The sequence below is a fragment of the Acyrthosiphon pisum genome, chromosome A2 (assembly GCF_005508785.2).
Source record: "Acyrthosiphon pisum isolate AL4f chromosome A2, pea_aphid_22Mar2018_4r6ur, whole genome shotgun sequence".
Taxonomy (NCBI): domain Eukaryota; kingdom Metazoa; phylum Arthropoda; class Insecta; order Hemiptera; family Aphididae; genus Acyrthosiphon; species Acyrthosiphon pisum.
Window position 1 is genome coordinate 116,943,427 of NC_042495.1, and position 24,192 is coordinate 116,967,618.

Here is a 24,192-nt window from a genome sequence, read left to right on the forward strand (position 1 = left end):
TAGTACGATCTAAAAATAGAAAAAAAATTAAAATCTATTTTTAGTATTTTGTATTATTTCAAGGATATACTCATAGTTTACATTAAAAGTTTTGATGGTTGTAAAAATATTTATACTACGACTGTAAAACATGTACAAGTAAGACAACGAAATACGACGTGTAAGGTATAGAAGTAAGAAAACATCTCGCGAACGATGGTACTGTTCTCGTGAAAATGGACCTAGAAGGTTGTAACTGTGTATCAGTATTCCCAAACATGTGTAGATAATGATTTTATAAAAAAAAAACAAAAAAATTAAAATGTTCAATGTATAGTTTTGGCCGCGTAAAATGACGTTTCAGACCACTGTGCGGCCGTTTATCGAATCGCTTTTCGATGATTTGCTGCAACAAAGGAACATTTACCGCCATCGGCGGCTGTTTCCACAATAACCGTACGAAAGACGGTTAAAACCCAAATAGGTTGATAACAATACCTAGAACAATAAAATTATATCACAAAATTAAAGAAAAACGTTTAACAATTATTTATTTACTATCGATAGTAAAATATGAGAGATTGTTACCTTTTGGAGATAAAATGTCGATGTCACTTCACAGTGTACCTATCTGTAGGAATAACTATAGTTATAAAACTAAATCGCCCATTTCAATTCAAACCATTATAATTAGATAATAAGACTTTTTTTAGGGATATATTGACAGAGTCACATTAAAATAATATAAATTATTATTTGAATTGTATTTACAACTGTTATAAAATATAATACATTTATATATTAATGTAGGTATTATAATATACGGTGATTAAATCGCTTTTATAATTAAGTTTTAACTAATGATTTATTGTGAAATAAATATTTTACGAAAGTTTTCAATTAATATTATTTAATTTATTGAATTATATTACTTTTCAAAAATGTTTCATTTATTATACTTATATTAATAGTAAGGAATCTAATATCAGTATAATTTAAGCTTAATAACGAACGCATCGTTAACCTTGCTTTGGTAGTAAAGGACGTTGAATTACTATTACATTGACTAAACCAAAAGGAGAATTACGAAAATGTTTTATTTAAGTTGCATATAATTATGTTACACGTTAACGTGACTATAAACGTATCGATGGTTAGCACAAGAACTGCAAAAAGCCAATGTTTATATGGTTGAGTGGAAAAGGGTAATGGATTCTGATTTCAAGAGTTTGATACCCTTATAAGAAATTCTTGTTGATTTAGAAGGTAGTATAGTAAAAACAATTTACAAAATTTTACTAAATAATAGACGATCAGTCTAATATAAGGGGTATCGGCCATAATAAAATATAAAAATATTCTGATCACATACTGATTACAGTTCAGTATAAAATGTATAATAAATGTAAATAATATTGTATTGTTATAATAACTAATTAAAATTAAAATTTGATATAGGTAGTTGAATAAATCATTTTTGTGAGAACATTAGATAATATAGAAATTGATACTTTGTGCGGACTAGCTGTACGATGAAGGTCAACAAAATGTAATGACGTTTTCTAAGAAGAATAACAAAATTGGAATCACGTACTTAAACAGCAGTTAGCATGTGTGATAGTTTAATAACGTTTCGAAAATGTTATTTCATATAACCGAAAACTATATGAATCTTTTGCAAAGAAAAAAGTCTTCTATATATGTATATATTTTTATAAGAGTCATCGAAATGAGATCGTTATTAATTGGTATGCTTGACGAGTACGTGCGATCTTATTGTCGTCGTTATATCATTGTATTTCTACCCGACAGTTTTATTCTCTTCGTTATGTATAGATACATTATTGTCGTCACGGATTGTGAAGGTATGTCAATATATCACTAAATATATTTTACCAGTGGCGTAGCTAGGATTTTCTGAAGGGGAGTGTTAATTATAAACATTAAATATTATATATAATACGTACAAACTAAAACTTTTATTTTAATTAATTAATTAAGTATACATAATGTCTCTATGGTATTATCAATAGATAATAATGAAAAAAAATAAAATATTATAAAATAAAATCCGTTCGTCGTTTTTGATTGAATGACAATTTTTGTATTACTTCTTCAACTGTTACCTCGACTTCACGATGAATATTTAAAGATGCTGATCCATTAAGTCTAAACTGACCAATAGAATTTCTAAGATAAGTTTTTATTTGTTTTAATGTAGAAAAACTTCTTTCAGGTTTACATCATGTGACAGGCATTGTTGCAAATATTTTAAGGAGTTTAAAAACATTTGGAAATAGGTCTTTATTGCAGTTATCAAGAGCGTAAAGAACACTTTTTATGCTTAGTTTTTCCAAATGTGTATGTCATACCTCTCTTTTAATAACTTCTTGATCAATATCATCAGAATAAAACTCACTTAAATCTTTGATAGCTTGTTAATTATAATTTTTTTTAGAAATGAGAAAATAAAAGCCAGCTATAATAGTTTTGTGGTTTATAAATCGGTCATTTAATTGTTGCACTAAATTGTACAGAAATGGAAGGAATACACTTATTTCAAAATATTTTTCAGGATTATCTGTATGATACTTTGATCGATGCTTTTGTCGTTTGACCATTCTAGGAATGTCAATTTCAAAATCAATTTTCTTTGATCTTTCTGTTAATTCTTCAAATACTTATGAAATTCTACATCACAATTACTTCTTATACTTTGGAGTTGAGAAATTATTATATCTACATGAATTATGAAAATGTATATCACGATACCACAATTACCGCCGCAATCGCGATATTGTTAACCTGTATATATATTATGTAATTAGTATTGTGCATTATTTTATATTTCATATTACGATTTAGTATTTACCTATGTTCCTATTTTATTATATATAATAATTTATATTGTAATATATATGTAATAATAATGTAATATATGATACGACTCAAGGGGGGTGTCATATCCACCAAACACCCCCCCCTTGTATACGCCACTGTATTTTACCCTTTTCAATAAAAGTATTTAAGGCAACAGTAAAAATTACCAGGAGTTAAAAAAAAAAAAAATATTAAGAACATATTTTAGTAATAATAACAATAATTTAAAAATATCCCTTAGGCGCTGTACGGTTTACGTAAAAATAACCGCTCTGTATAAAAACATAATATATGCTTAATATTATAGTCAAATATTACGCTGTATATACCGTAATATCGCGTCCGGGACCGATTGATCCACCGCCGCCGAGTCGGTGCGAGTAGTAGACGCTACCGAGCCAAATAATAGCCCCTTTGCCGTCTTAATCCGACCATCTGAGCCTAATCTGCTTGATTGCGGTTTCACGTACACCTAAACATATATATATGCAATAGTATATATATATATATATATATATAGAAGTATATACCGTCGGAGGCGGCAACACCGGAGACGAGATAACATAACCCTGTACACACGTGCTCGTAAAACCCTTTGCATACGGGCGCATGCGCATAACGATTATAGCTACACACACCCGCGCGCACGCGCGCTTTGAACGTCAGCGGCAGAGGGTGGTCTCGCGATCCAGCCGTGTTCTAATTGTATGAATAACGACCAACCTAGTCGGTGGCGCAAATGATAATATATGTCCTCGGGGTTGTCGGCCTGTTTAAATAGTCACCGCCGTCGGTCGCCCCTCGATTCCATATATAAATATATATATATATAATATAGGTAATATATTATCTTCCACACACATTACACCGTATAGATATATTTCATCAATATATAAATTAATAAGAGACCCCGAGTCGGGTGCGCGCGTTTGTTTAGGAATTTTCATTATCGTTTTTCACCACGTTGCATCAGGTCTGCGTGTACCTGCGTGTATAGTACGCGACAGTAATGTGTATATATAATAATATGCACCCAAATACTAGACGTTACGATGTAGAGTATTTGATATACCTTACCTGTTAGACCGGAAATTTGGAATTCAACTCGTCGCCGCCGCTGCCACTGCACCGCGCCGCCCACGACGACGGTCGTGCATAAATCAGACGAAATGGTCGATTGAAACACTTTTGCGGACTATTGTTATTATTATCATTATCATTGTTATTATCATTATCATACACATACAACGGGCCAATTGTCGTTATTATTGTGGCTTGCCATTATCACGTCCGGGCAGTGGCGTACTTAGAACTGAATCTCGTTTAAAGGGGGGATATTATTGACCAAAAAATACATCTTATGAGCAAATCAATTCTTCCTGAATATTTCATGTGGTGGGGTTATCCTCCCGCCCACCACCGTTAGTAGCAGTGGCGCCAAAGTTTTTAAAATGTGGTAGGGTAATTTCAAAACTTCGTGGCCTCAATATCCCAATTATTTGATATAGAGGGACCCTAATATACATTTACTGATAATCCTGGCTTAAATACAGGTACTTAAATATACTCTTGCTCATAATAAAGTTTGATGTAAGATACAGGTGAACTATCCACCACATTTTTCAAAAAGTGGTCGGACCATGGCCCGACATTAACACGGACTTCGGCCCCACAGGTTAGTATAGGTAGGTACGCCATTGCGTGCGCTGCAGAATATTCTCTTCTCCACAGCTTAGACAGATATTTTGGGTTTTATTTTTTTTTTACCCGATTTCAAACCTTTAAGCTATGAACTTCGAACAATTACGTACATTCATAACATTTTATTTTCTATCGCGCCATATTATACATTGTCGTAGCAGCTGCAGTTGCCGGCAGTTGTTAACGCACAATACTATTTTTGTAACATTCACGACAGATTTACAGTATCTGGATACTTCTAACATTGGGGAGTGAAACCATAGACAATAAAGAGATGGATAATATCGGGCAAATAACGGATAGGCTATTGGAGTTTATCATGGGTTCATTTATTACTATCGATTTTGAGTGTATATGGGATAAATATTTTTCGTTAACATTTCAAAATATATCGACGATTATAGATAATACAGTAGTATCGGTGATTGTATTCGAACATAACCTTAAATAGAACCCCATGCAGGAGAGAGAACATTCTGAACATTCATAAAATATATTTTTTCTTTCTATCCTACAAAAAAGACCGCGATCCCAGTATCCCACACACTGTTAATATAGCCATGGCCTATCCATGTATCTATTATATTATCTATGGTTGAAACACAATTTCCATTGTGAAAACCATTGTGCGCTGATCAAAGCATTGTCCAGCCAAAATACGAAAAATAATTATTATTAATATGGCAATTTATTGGCAGGCTATAAATTATAAAATATTATTTACAATATTAGCTCGAAACTATTCCAAACGCGTTATTTTCAAATCAATAAATTGTTTTTTCGTCGGCTGCCACAAAAAAATAGGTGTTTTTACCGTGTACTGTAACGTTTCTACTGTAATTGGTATCGGATTCCTAATATTTGTTTGGAAATCGTTATTGTATTTTATAATATTATATAATATAAAATATACTGTCGTCGTTTCCACACGTAATTGGACCCACCGCCGCCACTGTCGCCGTCACCGTTGTAATGTTGTCATTAGAGTGTTTTGCCCGACTTTGGACGATTCATTTTTCATTTTAATGAACACTATTCGTGTCGAGTAATTATACTAATCTGCGCGACGATTTTTATACGCTCCTATTAAGAAACTGCCCGCTGCAGCGTGCTAAATAAACACAACCGCATGAACCACCTGCCCATGTTGCAAAGGCGTTGTTGATTCAGAGTCTAAAACTAACAATAATTTAGTATTAATATCAGTGGTAATATTATTAGCTGATTAATCAGTTTCACTCATTTAATTTTGTGTAAGCTCGTTATTTATTTAATGTTTGTGTATTATATTATATTTTTACCTCGTCTATGCAAATGTTTAAGTTATTTAGGTACCTATTGATATTATATTTTATTATTCTGAAATCAAATAGGACAAAACCGATAAAAAATTTGAAAGAAGTTAAAAATTCAAAAAACTTTTTCTTTTTAAACCCGAATAGGAACACGTGATTTTTAAACAAACATATTTATATCGTCTTTGTTTTTTGACATGCGATCTAATAACATATATGTATAACTATACCGCCATTATAGAAAAATAAAATTACATTGAATACTATAATAGATAACTAATTGCTTGATTGTTTAAATTCAAACTTTAGAAGCAAATCGTGTGGTCAATATTTAATTTAGCAGGTATAATTAATAAATAATTTAAGCCATTATAATATGCTATTTATACATATTTTATTCCCATATTATATTATAACATTTAAAGTGTATTATTTTACTATCTATAGTCACGTATAAAAATAAATATACTGGCTTGGTGTGGCGCGGTGTTTGCATTAAGTCACCAATGTGCTCTGAGTGTAAGCACTGGTCAGTGTCATTAGTTCCCGGATGGGTGATCAACTTGGATTTTTAGAGACAAATCCTTGCCACATATACACACACCTGTTGAAATCAACAGTAATCCCGCATCAGGCTAATGACCTCAGATGTCGAGCCTTAATAAAAAAAAAAATAAGTTTACTACGATCTGGAGTTTTCATGAATTTGTTTTTCAAAATATTATGTAAAATCAAAAAAAACAAAATATATCACTTATAACTGAAACTTAATTTATGCAATAGATATCAATCTAAATTATTTATAACGATAAGCAAATTAAAAACGTAATAAATAATAAACGTAATAAACGATAATTTTATTCTATTATGAATAAATAGTTTTAACTATAATATCCTAAATACCTGTAATAATTAAATTTGTATTATTAATTTAATAGATTAAACGCAAAACCATTGTGTACTTTTAACGTATCAAAATCAATTAATAAAAATTATTATTTATAGGTATATTATGATGCGCATGTAATGGAGTTTATAGCTTTAAAGTTCCACAGATTAACAAATCATCATAACAATTTCCTTAAACAGTTGTTTAAAAGGTTATTATAAAAATAAAATAACATTATAATAATAGTAATAATTTTGGTAGGTTGAATTAAAACATATACAAATTAAGTACTTATAATAAACATGGTTGGTTTGTATCAATTGCATATTTTTTTTTAAAACACTAAGAAACATAATATAAAAAATTATTTAAAATCTGACAGGCAATAAGAATTTCATAATTTTTATAATTTATAACTATTATAATTATATCACCGTAATAAATCAAATTATTAAAGGTACCTTATATGAATATTACAGAAAAGTTTTGTTAAAAGGGTTTATACTTTGAAAATGCAATACCACACGTTAAGCACACACTGCTCGCTTGATTCATTTAAACGAATCATTGGTTTGCAGTTCACTTGGGTATATACCTTTACGTCCCTTTTAAATATCAAGTGTTATAAATAATAGTTTTATAATATCGTTAAGGTACAATATTCTTTATTATCAAGAAGAAATAAAATTATAGTCAAATTAAATATTACACGAATGGTATGGAATAGTAGAATATTTAAGCAATAGTTCTAAATTTGAATACAAATTCAATTTTTCAATTTTTCATTGAAAAACTCAAAAATGTTACTTGTGGTGTGTACTTGAATAAAAAATAATTATTTGTAAATGTGTGTCTCCATATACTTTTTAGCACGTTATGATTAAATGATTTTCTATTTCTATAGGAGATATAATAAATATAATATAATATAATAAATATAATCCAACCTAAGAATTCAAACACTAAAAAACAACCCAAATAATTAGCCATTCGCACAAAACAAAAAAAAACTGAACTAATATTTTGACAAAGTAATGTAACATAAACGGCATAATTTAACATTGAAAACAGATATTTATTAGCAAAAAAACGTTATCACGCCTCTCTACAGTATTATATTATATTCATAGATTTTCACAGAAAATGTATTATTCCCTCTATTGTACCATTCGTCCGTCAATTACAAAATTCGTTGCCATGGATACCAATAATAAAATAATTGTTAGTTTTATAAAAAATATTATTCTTTTGCTAGTTTATATTTCCTACAAGTATTATATAATTATATATATTATATTATTATACATTATAGCTGTCCAATAGTCACATTAAATTAATTACATTTTCTAGTTCCCACTATTATACCTACTGTTATTTAATAGTTCCAATCATATCAACCATATTTTCATTACAGCTGCCAATATTGAAACATTTTGATTTTATAACTTAAAACTTATATTTCTATTGGATACTTTTATTTTTTATGATAATAGATTTTTTATTTTTATCATATTTTTCTATACACCTTTTGTTTTTTTTTTTTTGAGGGGGGGGATAGTAAAACCAAACAAAGTGTTTCACTTAGAACCTTTAAATATCTTAAATTGAGTGTATATATGGTACTTATTTTATTTATATTTTATTTTTCAAAAGTTTACCTCAAAAAGAAACTATGGATAACTATAGATATAAAATGTGTCCTTTTGAATAATCAGTAACCAAAATTCAGTTATTCATACTAACCCACACAAAATTAACAAATATCTCAATTTGTGGTTTATGACTTATGTATTTGGAAGTTTGCATGTATCGTATTTATACTTCACCGGAACTCGGTCACTAATATGTTTGTCAATTTTAACTCTATATAAACAACTATTAGCTATGGATTCGGCCCAACATTTTCTCTTCTCACATAGTCGCATAAAACTGCTGTGGAAGTGGAACATACTTCAATGATATTACATGCAACGTCTACATAAATTTTGTGGTACAACTGCTTATAATTATTAGTAATATGATGCAGGCACAATCATAAGAATTAAAATTAAAATTTTTATTTGTTTTTATTATTTTGAAGTCTCTTTTTGATATGCATTTCTCTTCTTAAAGCTGTAGTATTCATCCGAACGCCTTCTCGGTGGGTTCTTTTTATCTCTGTCCGCGGAGGAGTTATTAACTCCATTTTGACGTCGTTATTCATATCGATCAAAAGACTGTCGATGGCGCTGTATGTATGGATAATAATAATAACAATATCAGGTAACATAGAAAGCAATTATTATTATTTTTTATTTTAATAGATTATTTTATAGTTGCCTGTTAAGAACCAATTTTAGATAACGTCAATTTCAGTCGTGGGTTATAAAAAATAATTTATATTATAAGACTCCTCTCAAATAATATAAGCCCCACCAATAATATCTCTACTTTGTATTCGATTATAATTGAATACGTTTTAACTAATTTAATATTGGTACCTACAATAAGTGCCCGTACAGTTTGCTATAAAAATAATAATAAATCGTAATTTTTTTCTAACCTCGTAACTCCATCCTTCGTTAGTATTTCATCGTCATTTATTATGTTTTCCGTGTTATTATTTGCAGATAACGGTGTCGTTAGGTTCAAAATTGATTTAAAATTCTCCGATTCCAACTCCATGCCTTCTTCTCGTCGATTCTCTAGATCATGTAGTATTTTGGATGTTATAACATTTTTGGACCTATTTTCATTTGTGACTTCACTTCTTAAAGCTGTAACATTCGTTTGGACGTCTTCTTTGTGGGTTTCCTCTACCTCTGACCGCAGAGTAGTTGTAGACTCCACTTTGATTTCGTTATTCAATTCAGTTATAAAACATTCTACGGCGCTGTTAGTATCGATAATAATAATATTAGATAAAATAGGAAGTAATAATTAGTATTTTTATAATATATTGTTTTAAGATTGTATGTAAATAAGTAATTTTATGTTATAATACTACTCATATAAAAATCTAATCCATATATGCATCTATATTAATTAAAATCTGATTTTAATTAAAAACGTTTGTATTAATTGATTATAGGTAGATTTAGATACACGTACAATTAACTATAAGCGTGGTAATGATTATTTATAATTTTTTCAAACCTTATAACCATTTCCTTTGTCAGTGTCAGATCATTTGGTATTCTGTCGTTTTTTTCGTTGTTATCGATACTATTTGCATTTAAAGGTTCCGTTAAGTTGAAAACTGATTCAAAATAATTCTTGCATTCCAACTCCACTTCTTCGCGATGATCCACTAGATCATGTGACTCTACAGATGTTATATCTGTTTTGGAAAAATTTTCATTCGAGGTCTGCGGTTCAATGGTCGTAGAAGACGGTAATTTGGTAAATTTTGATTTATCTAAATGCAAACAATTTAAAAGTCATAACTAGCTGTGAAAAATAGCATTTAAAATTGGTGTAATAGGCACTTGTATTTTTTTCGATATCTGTCATTTTTAGTTGTTAATGTTCAGTTGAGTTATTTGAAGTATTAATAATGTATGGAATATAAATAAGTATTGACTAATTTTTGTTTTGGAAAATGGATGTTATAATTTAATACTATAGATTGTAAACAAAGATATTGTCACGGTGATGTACTAAGTTATTTTCAGTTTATGTACAAAATTAATATTATATATATTTTTTAAATTCATACGAAAAAGTATTTTTATTACAATATTGATATAATTTTAATTTACAATGATTTGTTAATTTATCTTTGATGAGAATTTAACTTCATTACCAAGTATTTAATGCCTGAATACCTATTCTATAACTTAAAATATACTTTATTAAGCTTCAAACGTAGATTTAGTAAAAAAAAATAAATAGAGGTAAACAAGGTTTTTGCTAATGTATTTTTTACAATATTATGTGTTATATTTTGAAAAATACATAATACACAGAAAAATTAAATGAATCATGCAGGACATATTTTTTAGTTACATATTTAAAAAAATAATAGCAATGTGAATATTTTTAAATCGTACAGAATATAGTACATTTTATAGCATGTATAGAATTTGACAAAACCTTGCAAATTATTTACGTTTACCGGTTGAAAAACGTATATGTATAAAAATAGTGGTTGCTGGATATGTTATTTATGCAAGAAGTGTTTTATCTAAGAAAATTTAAATAAAATCAGTTGAATTAAAACAACAGGAAAAATTATATTTAACGATAAAAATATCAAGACATATAGATAACCGTTTGAACACACAAATAAAAATAATAATTTGATTATCTATCAAAGAACTACATTATGTTTCAATTAAGGCAGTAAATGAAAGTTATCCGACCCTTTTATCCAATCGAAAAAAAATTACCTCCGACAAATATTACTCGCTGCACACTGCATTATCTAAAAAAATTAAATTTTATTTAACCGTTTAAAATAATTAACTCGTCATTAACAGAATACACTGGATTCATCCTCCATTACCCGATAAACAACTCTTACCGACGATCGCTTAATTATTAGTGTGTTATAAGTAGTGATAACACAGCAGTGACAGGAAATAAAAAAAGAAAGGGCATTAAACCCGAGGTCTGGTACTTGTTATTTATTTTTTAATACTACCATATAATTTACAATGCACATTGGCCATGTTCTATTTAATCGTATTTAACTTGAAATAAATATCTATGCCTGAATTATATACGACAAAAGTTAGTTGAATCTAACAACAAACCATAGAAAGTATGTGTTTTCAAACTTCTTATTTTATGGTTTTACAATGTTTTTTTCTACAAATAATATCTTTTCATCAAAAGTTTATCTTATTCCACTAATGGTATATTTTAATCATGTCGAACTTAATGAGGTATGTTCATAGAATTTTCGATTTTAACTTATTTTATCATCTGAACAATAAATGTACGGTTTAACAACAGATTATAATTATGACAAAGTTTCCTATTGTACCTGTCTATTCATTGTGAGAAATTTAAATCAAACTTTCAGTTAACCTAAATGTTTTTTGACAAATAATTATACAAATTCATTATTTATTAATTATTTTGTATGATCAAACATCGTAATAGTTATATTATTATTGTGGACTATTCTATATTACATATAAATCAAATATACAATATTTTATGAAAGAGTTTATAAAAGAACTACACCATAAACGATTAGATTAGTTCAGCAGTAGGTTGTGAGTTTTAGTATAATAGGTGGTTGTTTATTAATCTTCTCAAAATATCATAAAGCAGTAATCAACGTATAGCATGCAAAAAAGTGTAATTATGAGACTGGTGTTTTATTTTGATTATGGTTAATATTTTAAAACGAACAACTAACAAGTACCTATTATAAATAGTGTATAATGCATAATAAACTAACTCAACTGTTATTATACATAATTATTGTTATAAGATAAAGTTATAAACTCAAATTGCAATTTATTGACTCGTTATGTTTTTATACAACGTGATTCATTACGCATGCTAACCCCTTTTTTTCTTTTAATAATGAATTTATTAAAAAATGCCCACAAGAAATAAGAATGAGTTTAAAAACTTGAACAATCATGGGAAAAAAAACCATTATACTAAAATCTACGAGTGAGTTTAAAAAAAAAAAAAAACATTACTTAGGTTTTTAAATTTAAGGGCTGTACATGACGTATTGCACTGCATAGTATCTTCTCGTGATCATAAAATATCAAGAATAGTAAAAAAATAAAATATTGCGCTACATCGTAAATTGTATTTCGGTTTGAAACACCAGAGATTATTGTTATAATATGTTTCAAACCTTTGCATTTGAGTTGGCCAATGAAATCCACATTGGTGTTTTTGCATTGTAAAAATGAAACGGGCCACAAACACAAATACAGACCGAATCGAGTGTTAATCGTTCCAAACACTGGGCATGTGTTTCAAACATAAATAATAAAACCCAGTGAATGGTTTCGGACACCGTAACGGTGGTCCATGTACCCGTTGCTGACACATCCCTTTGAAATTTCTGTGCGCTGAAAATAATAGTACACAAGATAAATTTTTTCCGTACAAAAAAAAAACCGGGTAAACGTTGTTTGTAACATTTTGTTTTTGTATCGAGTAAATCGTTTGCAGACTTATTTAGAAGAACTAAAAATATTCTCTTTGTAGAATTTAACACAGTGGCTAGTGTATAAAAAAAAAAACGTAACAATTTTATTATAATACACGTCTTGTTCTACGGTATTTAATAACTAAAATCACGATCGACTTTATTAATATTATTGTAACGAAATCAATATAGAATTTTTAGTTTTCGTTATAAAAAATAGCAAAAAAAAAATAACTCGACATTATATCATGCAGTGATATATAACTAGGCATTATAACCTAACCTAACCTAACCTGCAGGGCCGAAGATTAAGGAATGCGCATTTATTTTTCGATGCGCCCCAGTACGCAAATCACACTAAATTAAATTTTTTTTTTTTTATTTTTTAATATGTTCCCATGTATAACGTCGTTCATTAATACCATTCCCCAATTATTTCAGTATATATTATAATATTACACGAACAGATGTAGTAATTTGGTATCTACTGAGTAAACAAAATAATGTACAAATTAACATTGGCGTATTCACGGGTGGGGTAGAATGGGGGGGGAGGATGGATTCCCTGTGAGATTTTTTTATATACATATAATATTAATGCGGTGGCATAACCCCGTGATTTATCTCAGAAATAATGAATACATAACCCCCACCAATAAAAATTCTCGTCTACGTCATTGCAAATCAATAATAATTTATCTATTCACTTGAAATTTTGCGCACTACACAATTATTTCTTAAACTGCATAAATGTGACAACCGAGTTTGACCTATTGTAAACCACCTAATTTATAATCCGTATATCAGCTCTCTCTCTCTCTCTCTTACTATCAATATACCAAATATCCAAATATTTTAAACATCTAAAACACACATGTGTATTGTTTCATAAATTAAGTATATATAATTCATCACATACTCGTATGACTCGTTTGCATATGCACGGTGAATATAATATGTGTGCGCATATATTTTATACTGCATAGCGAACAAGACATTTTTAATAAAGTTTACAAATGACCACGCAGTAAAAACGTCAAGAATAAGATTTTTAAATCCTGAACCCGACAGCCATACTATAATATTTTCATAGCTGTAAGGTACCTGTTTTAAACATTTATCAAACATATAAATAGGTAGCTGTAATGTATCCCGTCTATATGAAAGCGCGGTTTTTAAAAAATGTTTACCGATTACCTATACAATTTAGCACACGTGTTGTGCAAACCTACTTGACACCATTCCTAATTCCTCTCTATTTATATTACTTTTTTTATCATTCTTGTCATTATTATTACTATTGTATGCGATGGATTCTTAACTTTGTGATAATAATGTATCTATACTATAAATTAATTATGTTATACAGTCATCTTCATCATCTACTGAGGAACATTAAAAGTTTGTGATACAACCGATAGTAAGTTTTTAACTATATAAGGCGTATAATAAAGCACTAAATATTACGAATGAATTACCAAACTAATGATTAAGTATTTAATACAGTATATCATGCGTTCAACCTATATATATTTTTTAATGGTTCTATGTATAAAAATTATTTCCATCGCAATCTTTCAAGCATTTCTTGAGGGTCGTCATTGAAAATTCCCACAGTAGCATAATAATAATAATAATACTAATAATAAAATATTCTGCCAAATAGCATGAATTTTGTGTCTTGTTTTTAATTTTTAGTTCACCAAGTGTGGCGCGTGGGTAAGCTTGGGTAATACTTTTTGTTTCAAACAACTTTGTTAAAAGAAATTGTGGACTGCATATATACGTAGTTTGGTATAATTATTAACTCCGACGATCTTGAGGGCCATCGACCGCTCTTTTCAAATATATTTCAAAGATGGCTAACTCGAAGTGACTCATATTGAATGGCCGACCATTTCAGTGCTTTGTGATAATCATTTTTTACGGCACTTATTATAACAAAAATTGAATAAAAGCAACGGCTATAACCACTCTTAACACTGCAACGTCGTTCAAAGTATTTTTTTGGAGGGGGCGCGAAAATTTTGTATTATCATAACTTGTAAATTAATGTCCTACCTCATATATTTCACAATTGTACGCAAACTGCAGCTATTATGCCCTACAGAAATAAAGACCAACCGTTAAAATTTCTTATTTATTTCACGTTTTTTTTTTGACCAGTTATCGATATAAATACATTTGATAAAATTACCAAAATATATTAACTTATTAAACATCAAAATAAGTTTGATCAAATGTTAATTGTCTTCAAAATGCTATACAGCATATTATGGTACGTATGGTATACCACGGTCCACGGTGGTCGCGAATAGGAGCGAACGTTGTATTTTCAGCGTATTGGTTAGACATTATTAAATAAACAGAGGGCTTATATTTTCCAATTTTATCAGATGCAAGAAAACTGGAAACCACAGTTGGTCTCCTCTCTCCTGCATATTATGCTGAAAGTTAATTTTTGTCTGAACGTCTTCGAACTATAATTGTTTTCGGCATGAGCTCAGAAGTACCAGACAAACATACTTAGGTACATATTTATCATATAGATAGGTTCGCGAACATATTATTATAATAATAGTTGTTAAGAATCTATCACGATCAACGCGTGGGTTAACATGAATCCCACCTCAACCGTGTAGGAGAAGAGAAAAACCAGTTTTTCGACGTTAAAAGACAATTTTCTGTCCGTAAATCACATACAATAATAGTATACACTACAACAATAATAATAATAATAATAATAATAATATACTATACGCATATATTAGTACAAACCTGATGGCCGGTGGTCGAGTGGGTACGCGTATTATATTTACGACTTCGAACCCTTTGTCCCGGACGCGGGTTTGATATTCGACGGGGTGTGTGGCAGCGGTGGTGGCGATGACTGAACAGACGAGCGGGTGGTGCAGTGCATATATATTATTATTATGATTATTATTATTATTACTATTATGATCATAATATAGGGAACCCGTCGGCACGCGTGTGGGGTCGGATTTTGTGTGCGGTGGTGGTGGTGGTGGTGGGTGGGAGAGGGACTTTTACGCGACGCATTATTTATGATAATAATAATAATAATAATAATAATAATAATAATAATAATAATGTTATCTATCCGTAAATTGAATGGTAGTGAGGGGGGGGGTGTAAGAATTTAATTTTTTAATTACAGAGTGGGGCAGAATGTGATTTTGGGTGTTAGACCTAATGGGAAAAACGGAAACACTCGATGGGCCACACTACACGGCGTGTATAGAAATAATAATACTGTTATAACTTATATAACACCAATATATTGTACAGTGAGATGAAAGTAGCATCCTATCGTCGGGCCGTCGTCCTCGGCTGGTACGACTTCGAATTCATATGGGCCTCAGAAGTCGTATAATATATGTTGCCTTAATACGGATTTTGAACGATAATATTACGCACATTTAAAAAAAAAATCATTCAATCATCCTACTGTTTGTTTGAAATGCGTAATAGGAGTGATTTATACGACGACGACATGCCGATTGACTGTTTGAAACTTAAATGTGTCATTAGCATAATGTTATGATATTAAAAATGTGCAAGCCTCTTATAATCAAAAGGTTGTGTTGGAGGCGAGAGGTTCCTAAATTAGTCAATATATAAATATATATAGAATACTGATAATAACGATTAAACGATTGGGTACTATACCTTTTACAGAATTCTGGAAATAGTAATGATATAAGTTATAAACTAAATAAACTATTTATGAAGTTTATTTATTAATTATTTATATTAAATAATTTCATAGTAACTTATCGAAATTTTATACACTATTGGATTATAATTGATAACTGATAACTGGTAAGTATTAAAAATATAAAAGTGATTTTCTTCTTAAACGATTTCATTATTACATATTCATTTTATAAATGGAAATTAATAAAATATTCTAAGAACTACACAGGTTTTTTTTCCTGAAAACCAAATACTATGCGACGCTCTTGGAATTGATGATTCGTGTTCTCTTGATTATTTTGCAGAATTTTGATAATATTTATTTTACAAGCTAACTGGCAACACAAAACTAAAATATAGTTAATTAATCATATAGTAAAAAAATATGGATAATTCATAGAATATTTCTACAATACGTATTGATTAGCCCTATGTACATATAGTCTATACATTAGGTACCAATTTTAATTGAAATATAAAGTTCAACAAAACGTCAAAATGTACAAACAGTATTTCGGTAATACATAATATTCGAAAACTATACGATACTTACGTCTTACATACTGTCAGTAGCGTTCTGGGGAATTTTCAATGTGGGGGGGGGGAGGTTGTGGATAATTTCAAGGCAAATATGTAGGGGAGCTATCAGTGCTCAAAAAAACGGTTAATGATGGGTGGTAAACCCCATGACACCCCCCCCCTCCCCCGTGTACGCGTAACCGTTCATGCATACTGTTTAGTGAATTTCGTTAAGCACATACTATATAAATATATATATTATATTCAATGGTCTTGTGGAAAATCTTAATTTTGTAGCAACTCTTTGAACTGACATTGTTAACTGGTAGTAAAACAATAAATGATTGCGTTTAGTATTTACTATTTAATATGATGACGGTAATCCAGACTCGGGTTAACAATGGTGGTGAACAAGGAAAATCCCAGGTGTTACACCATAATTTACCGTCTTTGTCTATTATTATGTATCATGCGCATAACATTACACTGCGCTAGCTAAATCGTATTTCCGAGATATGTCCTTCCCGCCACCGTTTGTCATACCATGGAAATCAGTTATAGGTTACCTAACCGATAATATATTAGGGACGAGGATAATATTTTCGAATACTATCCCGGACTTTCTGGTAAACCACTCACAATTTTTTTTTTTAATATTCAAACATAAAAAGTGATAATAAATATCCCCTCCCCCTCCCACCCGAAAAAAAACCTTTAAAAATATGTTCTAGTTAAATTTGTTTAAAATAATAAATCACTAGTTTTCAATACATTAAGTTAAATGAACCTTAACTATATATCATACAATAATTACTAATTAGTATGTGTAAGGCGATTTCTATAATTTTTTGTTGGGTAAATTTTAAATGATCAAATATTTGGAGTTTTTTAGGTACGTTATACTGTGCATCTATGCAAAATAGAACCGCAAATATAATAAAAATAATATAAATCCATGGCGCATATTTTATCTCATTCGTAAATTGTGAAATATTGATAGGTAATTGTATATGGTTCGGAAATAAAAAATAAATATTGAATTATTATATTATTATTATAATAAATTATTGATCAGCGCAACAGACGGCTGCGGACTGCCGGTGCTCCATCGCTTTATTATCATACAGTCGTCACGTAGAGTGACCTACACCTGACATCGGCGTCAGAATATTATTTTTTTATTCGTTGAATAGTTTTAAATTCAAATAATTCTTTATTCTCTTATTATTGTACTGTCGAGAGTGCAACGTCATAGACTTGCATATTTATTTTTTTATTTTTTGATCACGGCTCACGAGGTGCCAAAATAATAAATTACATTCGGAATGGATTAAATTCCGGTTGAATATGTTACGACCATTTATAAATTACTCTGTCTTAAATCCAAAAATCATAATATTATCGATAGTGAATTCGCATCATAAAAATCTTTTTAACATTCAACAGTCCCGACTGTCTTGGAAAATGTAAGAAAATATTTAATATTTGATTTAGTTTTATAAACTACATTTTTCGTCATTAATTTAGTTCATTATTTACTAATGTATTTATGTATTATATCTCAGCTCTTTTTGGCCTTTTTGTAATGGCATAATGGTAAATAATTTAAACATAGATTTTTTATATCAGTTTATGTAATTTTGGGGTGCAGTGTAGATCGTTAAATATTCATAATTTAAATATTCTTAGAACCTATATATTTTTTGTGTTACTAAAAACATATTTTACAGCTCAAAAAATTATTTTTAAATGTGTTTTTTAACCGGCAATATATATATTTATATAATTATATACTATATGGGTCGTCTTTACTCAAATGGTTCGTTATTATCCGTTGCAGATGTTAATGATGTCAAACTGCTATAGTAATAACAATTTGATTAAGAATTACCGTGCAGATAAAAATAAACGCTTATATACACTTAACTTTGGATCATATAAATATTTATATTTATATTTTTAATCGACAACTAACTGATAACATTGATTCTACTCTATAATACGTACATAATATAATATAATATAACAATGTACGACATTTTTTACTCGTTAAACCGTTGACCCACGACGACACATATTGTTTTTTAATCCGTGAGATGACATTCACAATATCATATTGATTGCGGCTATTTATACGCGTAGGCAATGTGTTAATCATTTTTGGAAATGTGCATTTCCCATTTTCTTCATCCGAGCAAAAGAGGTTTATTGTTAACAATGCAGGTGTCATAAATTTAATTTTCCGGTCTGCCAAGCTCAAAGCTCATCCGACAATGCACGTGGTGTAATATGTAGCGTGCACTCGCACACACACACACACACACACACAACCACACACACGTTTAGTATAATACGCGGGGTTACGCCTATTGTAATTTTTTTTTAAACGTTTCACTTCGTCCGTTTTTGTTTAATTTTTTAATCTAGTATACGATACGAACAATACTATTATATCATGTATTATGTTCGTGAGGGGTATTCGGCATTTATAGGTGTATAGCGTTTTATAGGTGCCCATATCGTATTGTATAATAATGCGATATTAACGTTTCGAATAATTGCTAAAACCCGTTGTGAAATTTAATTTTTGTTTAAAAAGCATGTGAACCGTGCGATACCGCGGGATGCGGCGACCGAAACAGCGAACGAATTATTAACAATTATAACGGCTCTGATGGTTACGGAGGGGTGTGGGGTGGACACCGGAGTTTTTGGCCTTGATGAATCAATTAAATTGGTTTAGGGTCCCATTTTGCTGGTCGCAAAGTATCATTAATATTAAACTTAATGGAGTACCGTTGCTATATTATACTGCCGTACATATGTATACCTATGTCGCATTTGCGCACTCGCCAAATATTATGCGATATTTTTATAACTACGGTGCATGTAACCACGGTACTACCTACCACAATAATGTATAGTGCGATATGCGTTTGCCGTTTCGGTCTTAACATTTATTAACGTATGATGGCGTTACGCCATCGTTTTATTATTGTACCACAACACTCGTAGTACATATATGTGTGTAATATAGTATTCGAGTTAATGCCGCATAAATTATTATTATATCGACAATATTTAACGCGTATATAATCATCACGAAAGCAGGATAAGTATGATGATAAGTATAATCAGTCGAAAATAATATTAACAATAATTTATTCCGAACTCGATTTTGTTTTCTTAGGTACCTACTACCTCGATAGCACATATTTTCGTAAAATATATTATTATTATTTATTTACTACGACGATAATATTCTCTGTGGATTTTCGTCGAAGAAATGTCGACAGTGATGCGTTACGCGTGTATCAGCGATACTCCCCCCGATGTCAATATTTAAAACGAGATAACCATATTTTAAACTGTGAAAACGATAATGATAATATTATTACATAGACAAAGTCCCGCACAATATGTCTACATAGTGGATTTATGTACATATTATACACGTCGTGTTAGGGTTGACTGTGTAAACTGGTCGTTTGCGTTCAAGTTCTGAATCGACATGTAATATGATAGGTATTGTACGTACTTGGCGTCATTTGTATCATTTAACTTTAAACTTGTATGTACAACGACGCGGCTATAGACACCCATACGCAACAACAGCACAATTGCTTATCTAATAAAAACTGTTTTCAGTTTAAGAGGACGCTACCCATGCACCAATCGTAGTCTCCATCTTGCAAACTGAACAGTTTTCGTTCACTAGTTTCAACGGTGTGCTGTTATAGTTTTGATGTTCGAGTGAAATGACCTATTATCAAACTTTCGGCAAGAAAATTATCTGTGCCTGAACGTCAGCGATTGTTTAGATATTTAAATTTGAAGCGTAGTATTATGGGTACGTGAAATATCATAAATTAAAAATGCTCATATCACTGGCTTGAAAATGAAAATATCGAATAAAAGCCGACGCTTAAGCACTGATAAGTAACGTTCATATTTAAAGTTTGATAATAGGTAAATTCAACCGAATATGAAAAAAAACATCACACAGTTTTATTGAAACTAATGAACGAACATTTGCCATATCGTACGTCTGTAAGGCGGCGACAACAACACATGTTCCTCTTAATATAATGTGTACTTACCTATAATTGCTCCTCTTGTTTTTCGTCTTCTTTGAACGACGGAACTATAGTCATTATACTGATGACACTATGAATACAATAAGCATTTTTTTTATGAATACAATTAAACATCCTAAAATTTCATCCAACCGTAATATTATATTATAATTTATAAGTATATGCATATAGTGTATAAACATAAATAGCACAATCATTGTTATATCTACACGAGGGCATTGCAAAATATAACTGTATATTATTATTATAATAGATAGAAGTGTTTTAAATTAAAATTTTTAATTTGTTTGTGAAACTGAATAAAAATAAGTACACTTGATGTAATTTGTACGCGTTATTCTATCATAATAATATGCTATAAAACTTGAAAACGTAAAATTTAAAAATTAAATTGCTTTTATTCCTTTTTAACGTTACTTGAAAAAATTAACAATGTACATCAGATCATAAAATATATTCTACCTACCTACATAAAATATGCATCCATAATAATAAATTAATAATTTAATATTTTTAATAAAAAATATAAAGTATACACAAATAATTATGATCATCGGATTAATATTTCTAAAAAAAAAAGTTTAAACTTTCATGACTAAAATATTATGTAGTTGAAAAACACCATTTCAATTAATCGTTAAAATGAAAAACTTTAAAACGTTTCTCTATATTATACTTGTAAATTCAATAATACAAGACAATATACTCGTAATATTGTATTTATTTCACTGAATCACTTGTCGTCGTGGTGTAGGCACTAAACGATTTAAAAGCCTATAAATATAAATTTGTTCGGCAGTGGGAAAATTTACTTTTCAAAGCCTTTACAAAGACTGTTTTATTTTCATTCTTGGTTGATCGATTTCAACTGAACATCAGTTGAATTCAGCATTCTTCACCAGTCTATAAAATTGGAACATTTTTGCAACAGATATAATATTATTTATTTATTTCGACTATATTATTATAACTAATAAGTTCGTCTTTTATTTTAGTATGAAAATTAGTGAGACCATAACAATAATAATTTAAGACATTAAATTAAAAATTAAATGAAACATTTCAAAAATGCATAATGCTATTAGATTTGAAATCACTGCCGTTGAAACCATTTAGATAATAATTTACATTTTTACTTTCCAAATAAATTCGCGTCTTAGTTTGTATAATATAGTCTTTCGGAGGAGAAATAAATAATGTTTAACTCGTAAAAATAGATATATTCACTGATTTACACATAATTTCATTTGTGTTTAAGCAATGCTGTCAAAATAATTTACACGGTTATCTTTTTTTTTTTTTTTTATCTTGGCTTCTCAAGGGAAGCGCGTACATAAACTAAAACATTGTAATTATGATTTAGGGGCTAGTTTTAATTGAAGCCATTTTCTCCGCAGGTAGGTCGTATACCGTACAATTACTATATATATAGGGACACGGATTTACTGAGACCAAAATATGCATTATATTTTTTTCCCGTCCCCTCGTAATTTATGATCCTTAAGGGTACCCTACGTTCATCATGCGGAATTAGCAGTTATTTGCATTGGCGAAATCTGGAAATATTATTCATATACACGTGATTTTTTTTCCCCAGAAGAAAACACGAAATAGACGACAATAATATATTCATATACTAATATAACTAGCTATTTACTTACATCAATGACAAATATTATTTATAATTATTATTTTAATTGTTTTTTCTAGCCTTTTTAACCTTTTTTTTTTTTATTAAAATGCGTATTAATTTAAATCTTTACAAATTGATATATACTATTGATGACGTAATTATATTAACAGAAACATCAGATGAAAGGTATCCATTATATCACCGACTGACACCCAGCAGGTTGATTTAGCAGGACTTGAGTAAGTCCATAAATTATACAGGCCACCGTATTTTTAGCCGTATGTTAAGATTTCTGTGGACGGTGTGAGAGGAATACTAACCGATTACTAAATATTATTTCCGAGATTTTAATATTTTTATTTTAGATTCTGAGTGGAACGATGAATATATTGATTTTACAATGATGTGTGTTTTTTTTTATTTTTTATTTTTATTTTTTTAATTTTTTAATTTTTTAGGACAGTAAAAGTGCTTCGATTTTCTTCAACAGTATTTTTTCTGATAGAAAAGTGCTTGGATTTTCTTCAACAGTACTTTGGGGGGACAAAAGTAAAAGTAGTTTTCTAAAGTGCCGTGAAAAACAAAAGAAAAATTAAGGAAAAACGGGAATTTTACCACAAAATCTGTTTTCGAGAAAATTGATTTTGGTTTTTGGTGTTACTTGAAAACAAATGACCGTAGATACATGCAATTTTCACTGGTTGTTTATATTTCCATTTTCTATACATGATAACATTTTCAAAATATTTTGATTTGTTTTGAACTGTTTAGGAACGTTTTCAGTTTCCAATATTATTAGTTTTTTTTTCTATGAATGTCAATAAAATTTTATTTGTTGAGTAAAAATACTTGAAAATGTAATACAAGGTTCTTATTATATTGTTTCAAAGGCAGATGAAAAAAATTAAAAATCCTTAGTCACAGTTTTTTTTATCAGCATTTAAAGTTCGAAAATTGACAAAATATGTAAAAAACACGAAAATTAGCGAATTATTTTGGGTTAAGAATTTGTAAAAATTTTTCTTTTTAAATCTAAGATTTGAAAATGTATACAAAATTTCAGGGCTTATTCTAAGGATTTTTATCAACTACGCATTTTTTTTTTAATAAGCCTATAAAAATAGAACTATAATAATCTCGAAATGTAATATCAAACTAGTTAAAAATTATAATATTTTTAGTTTTAATGTGGAAGAATTTAAAATGTAACCTATTAAGAACAAAATAAACATTCACGTTTAAAATATTGTATTTTAAATAATATCCTCTTTATTTTTTTCATACTATTTATAATTTATATACATAACATATAACACAATACTATTAGAACATTCTTTATTTAATCGTTTGTTCAGTTTGGTCTTCAGATTTTCTTT

General features: G+C 29.4%; 1 protein-coding gene and 1 long non-coding RNA gene across 2 annotated transcripts in view; one reads left to right on the forward strand and one right to left on the reverse strand.

Moving 5' to 3' along the window:
- The window catches only part of LOC107884017, an 85,643-nt gene that overhangs the window by 13,064 nt on the left and 48,387 nt on the right, over positions 1 to 24,192 (forward strand). The window lies entirely within an intron of this gene.
- On the reverse strand, positions 8,271 to 10,397 carry LOC100572040. The gene is made up of 4 exons (XM_008185906.2): positions 10,212 to 10,397; positions 9,880 to 10,141; positions 9,287 to 9,616; positions 8,271 to 8,972 (listed from the first exon to the last, which is right to left on the reverse strand). Exons 1-4 carry the CDS (start codon positions 10,234 to 10,236, stop codon positions 8,801 to 8,803), a joined length of 789 nt encoding a protein of 262 aa, XP_008184128.1. The 5' UTR covers positions 10,237 to 10,397; the 3' UTR covers positions 8,271 to 8,800.

Coding starts and splice junctions, on each gene's coding strand:
- LOC100572040 (XM_008185906.2), bottom strand. CDS start 10,236: ATGACAGATATCGAAAAAAATACAA. Junction 10,142..10,211: donor AGATATCGAAAAAAATACAA/GTGCCTATTACA, acceptor GTTTGCATTTAG/ATAAATCAAAATTTACCAAA. Junction 8,973..9,286: donor ACGAAGGATGGAGTTACGAG/GTTAGAAAAAAA, acceptor CCATACATACAG/CGCCATCGACAGTCTTTTGA.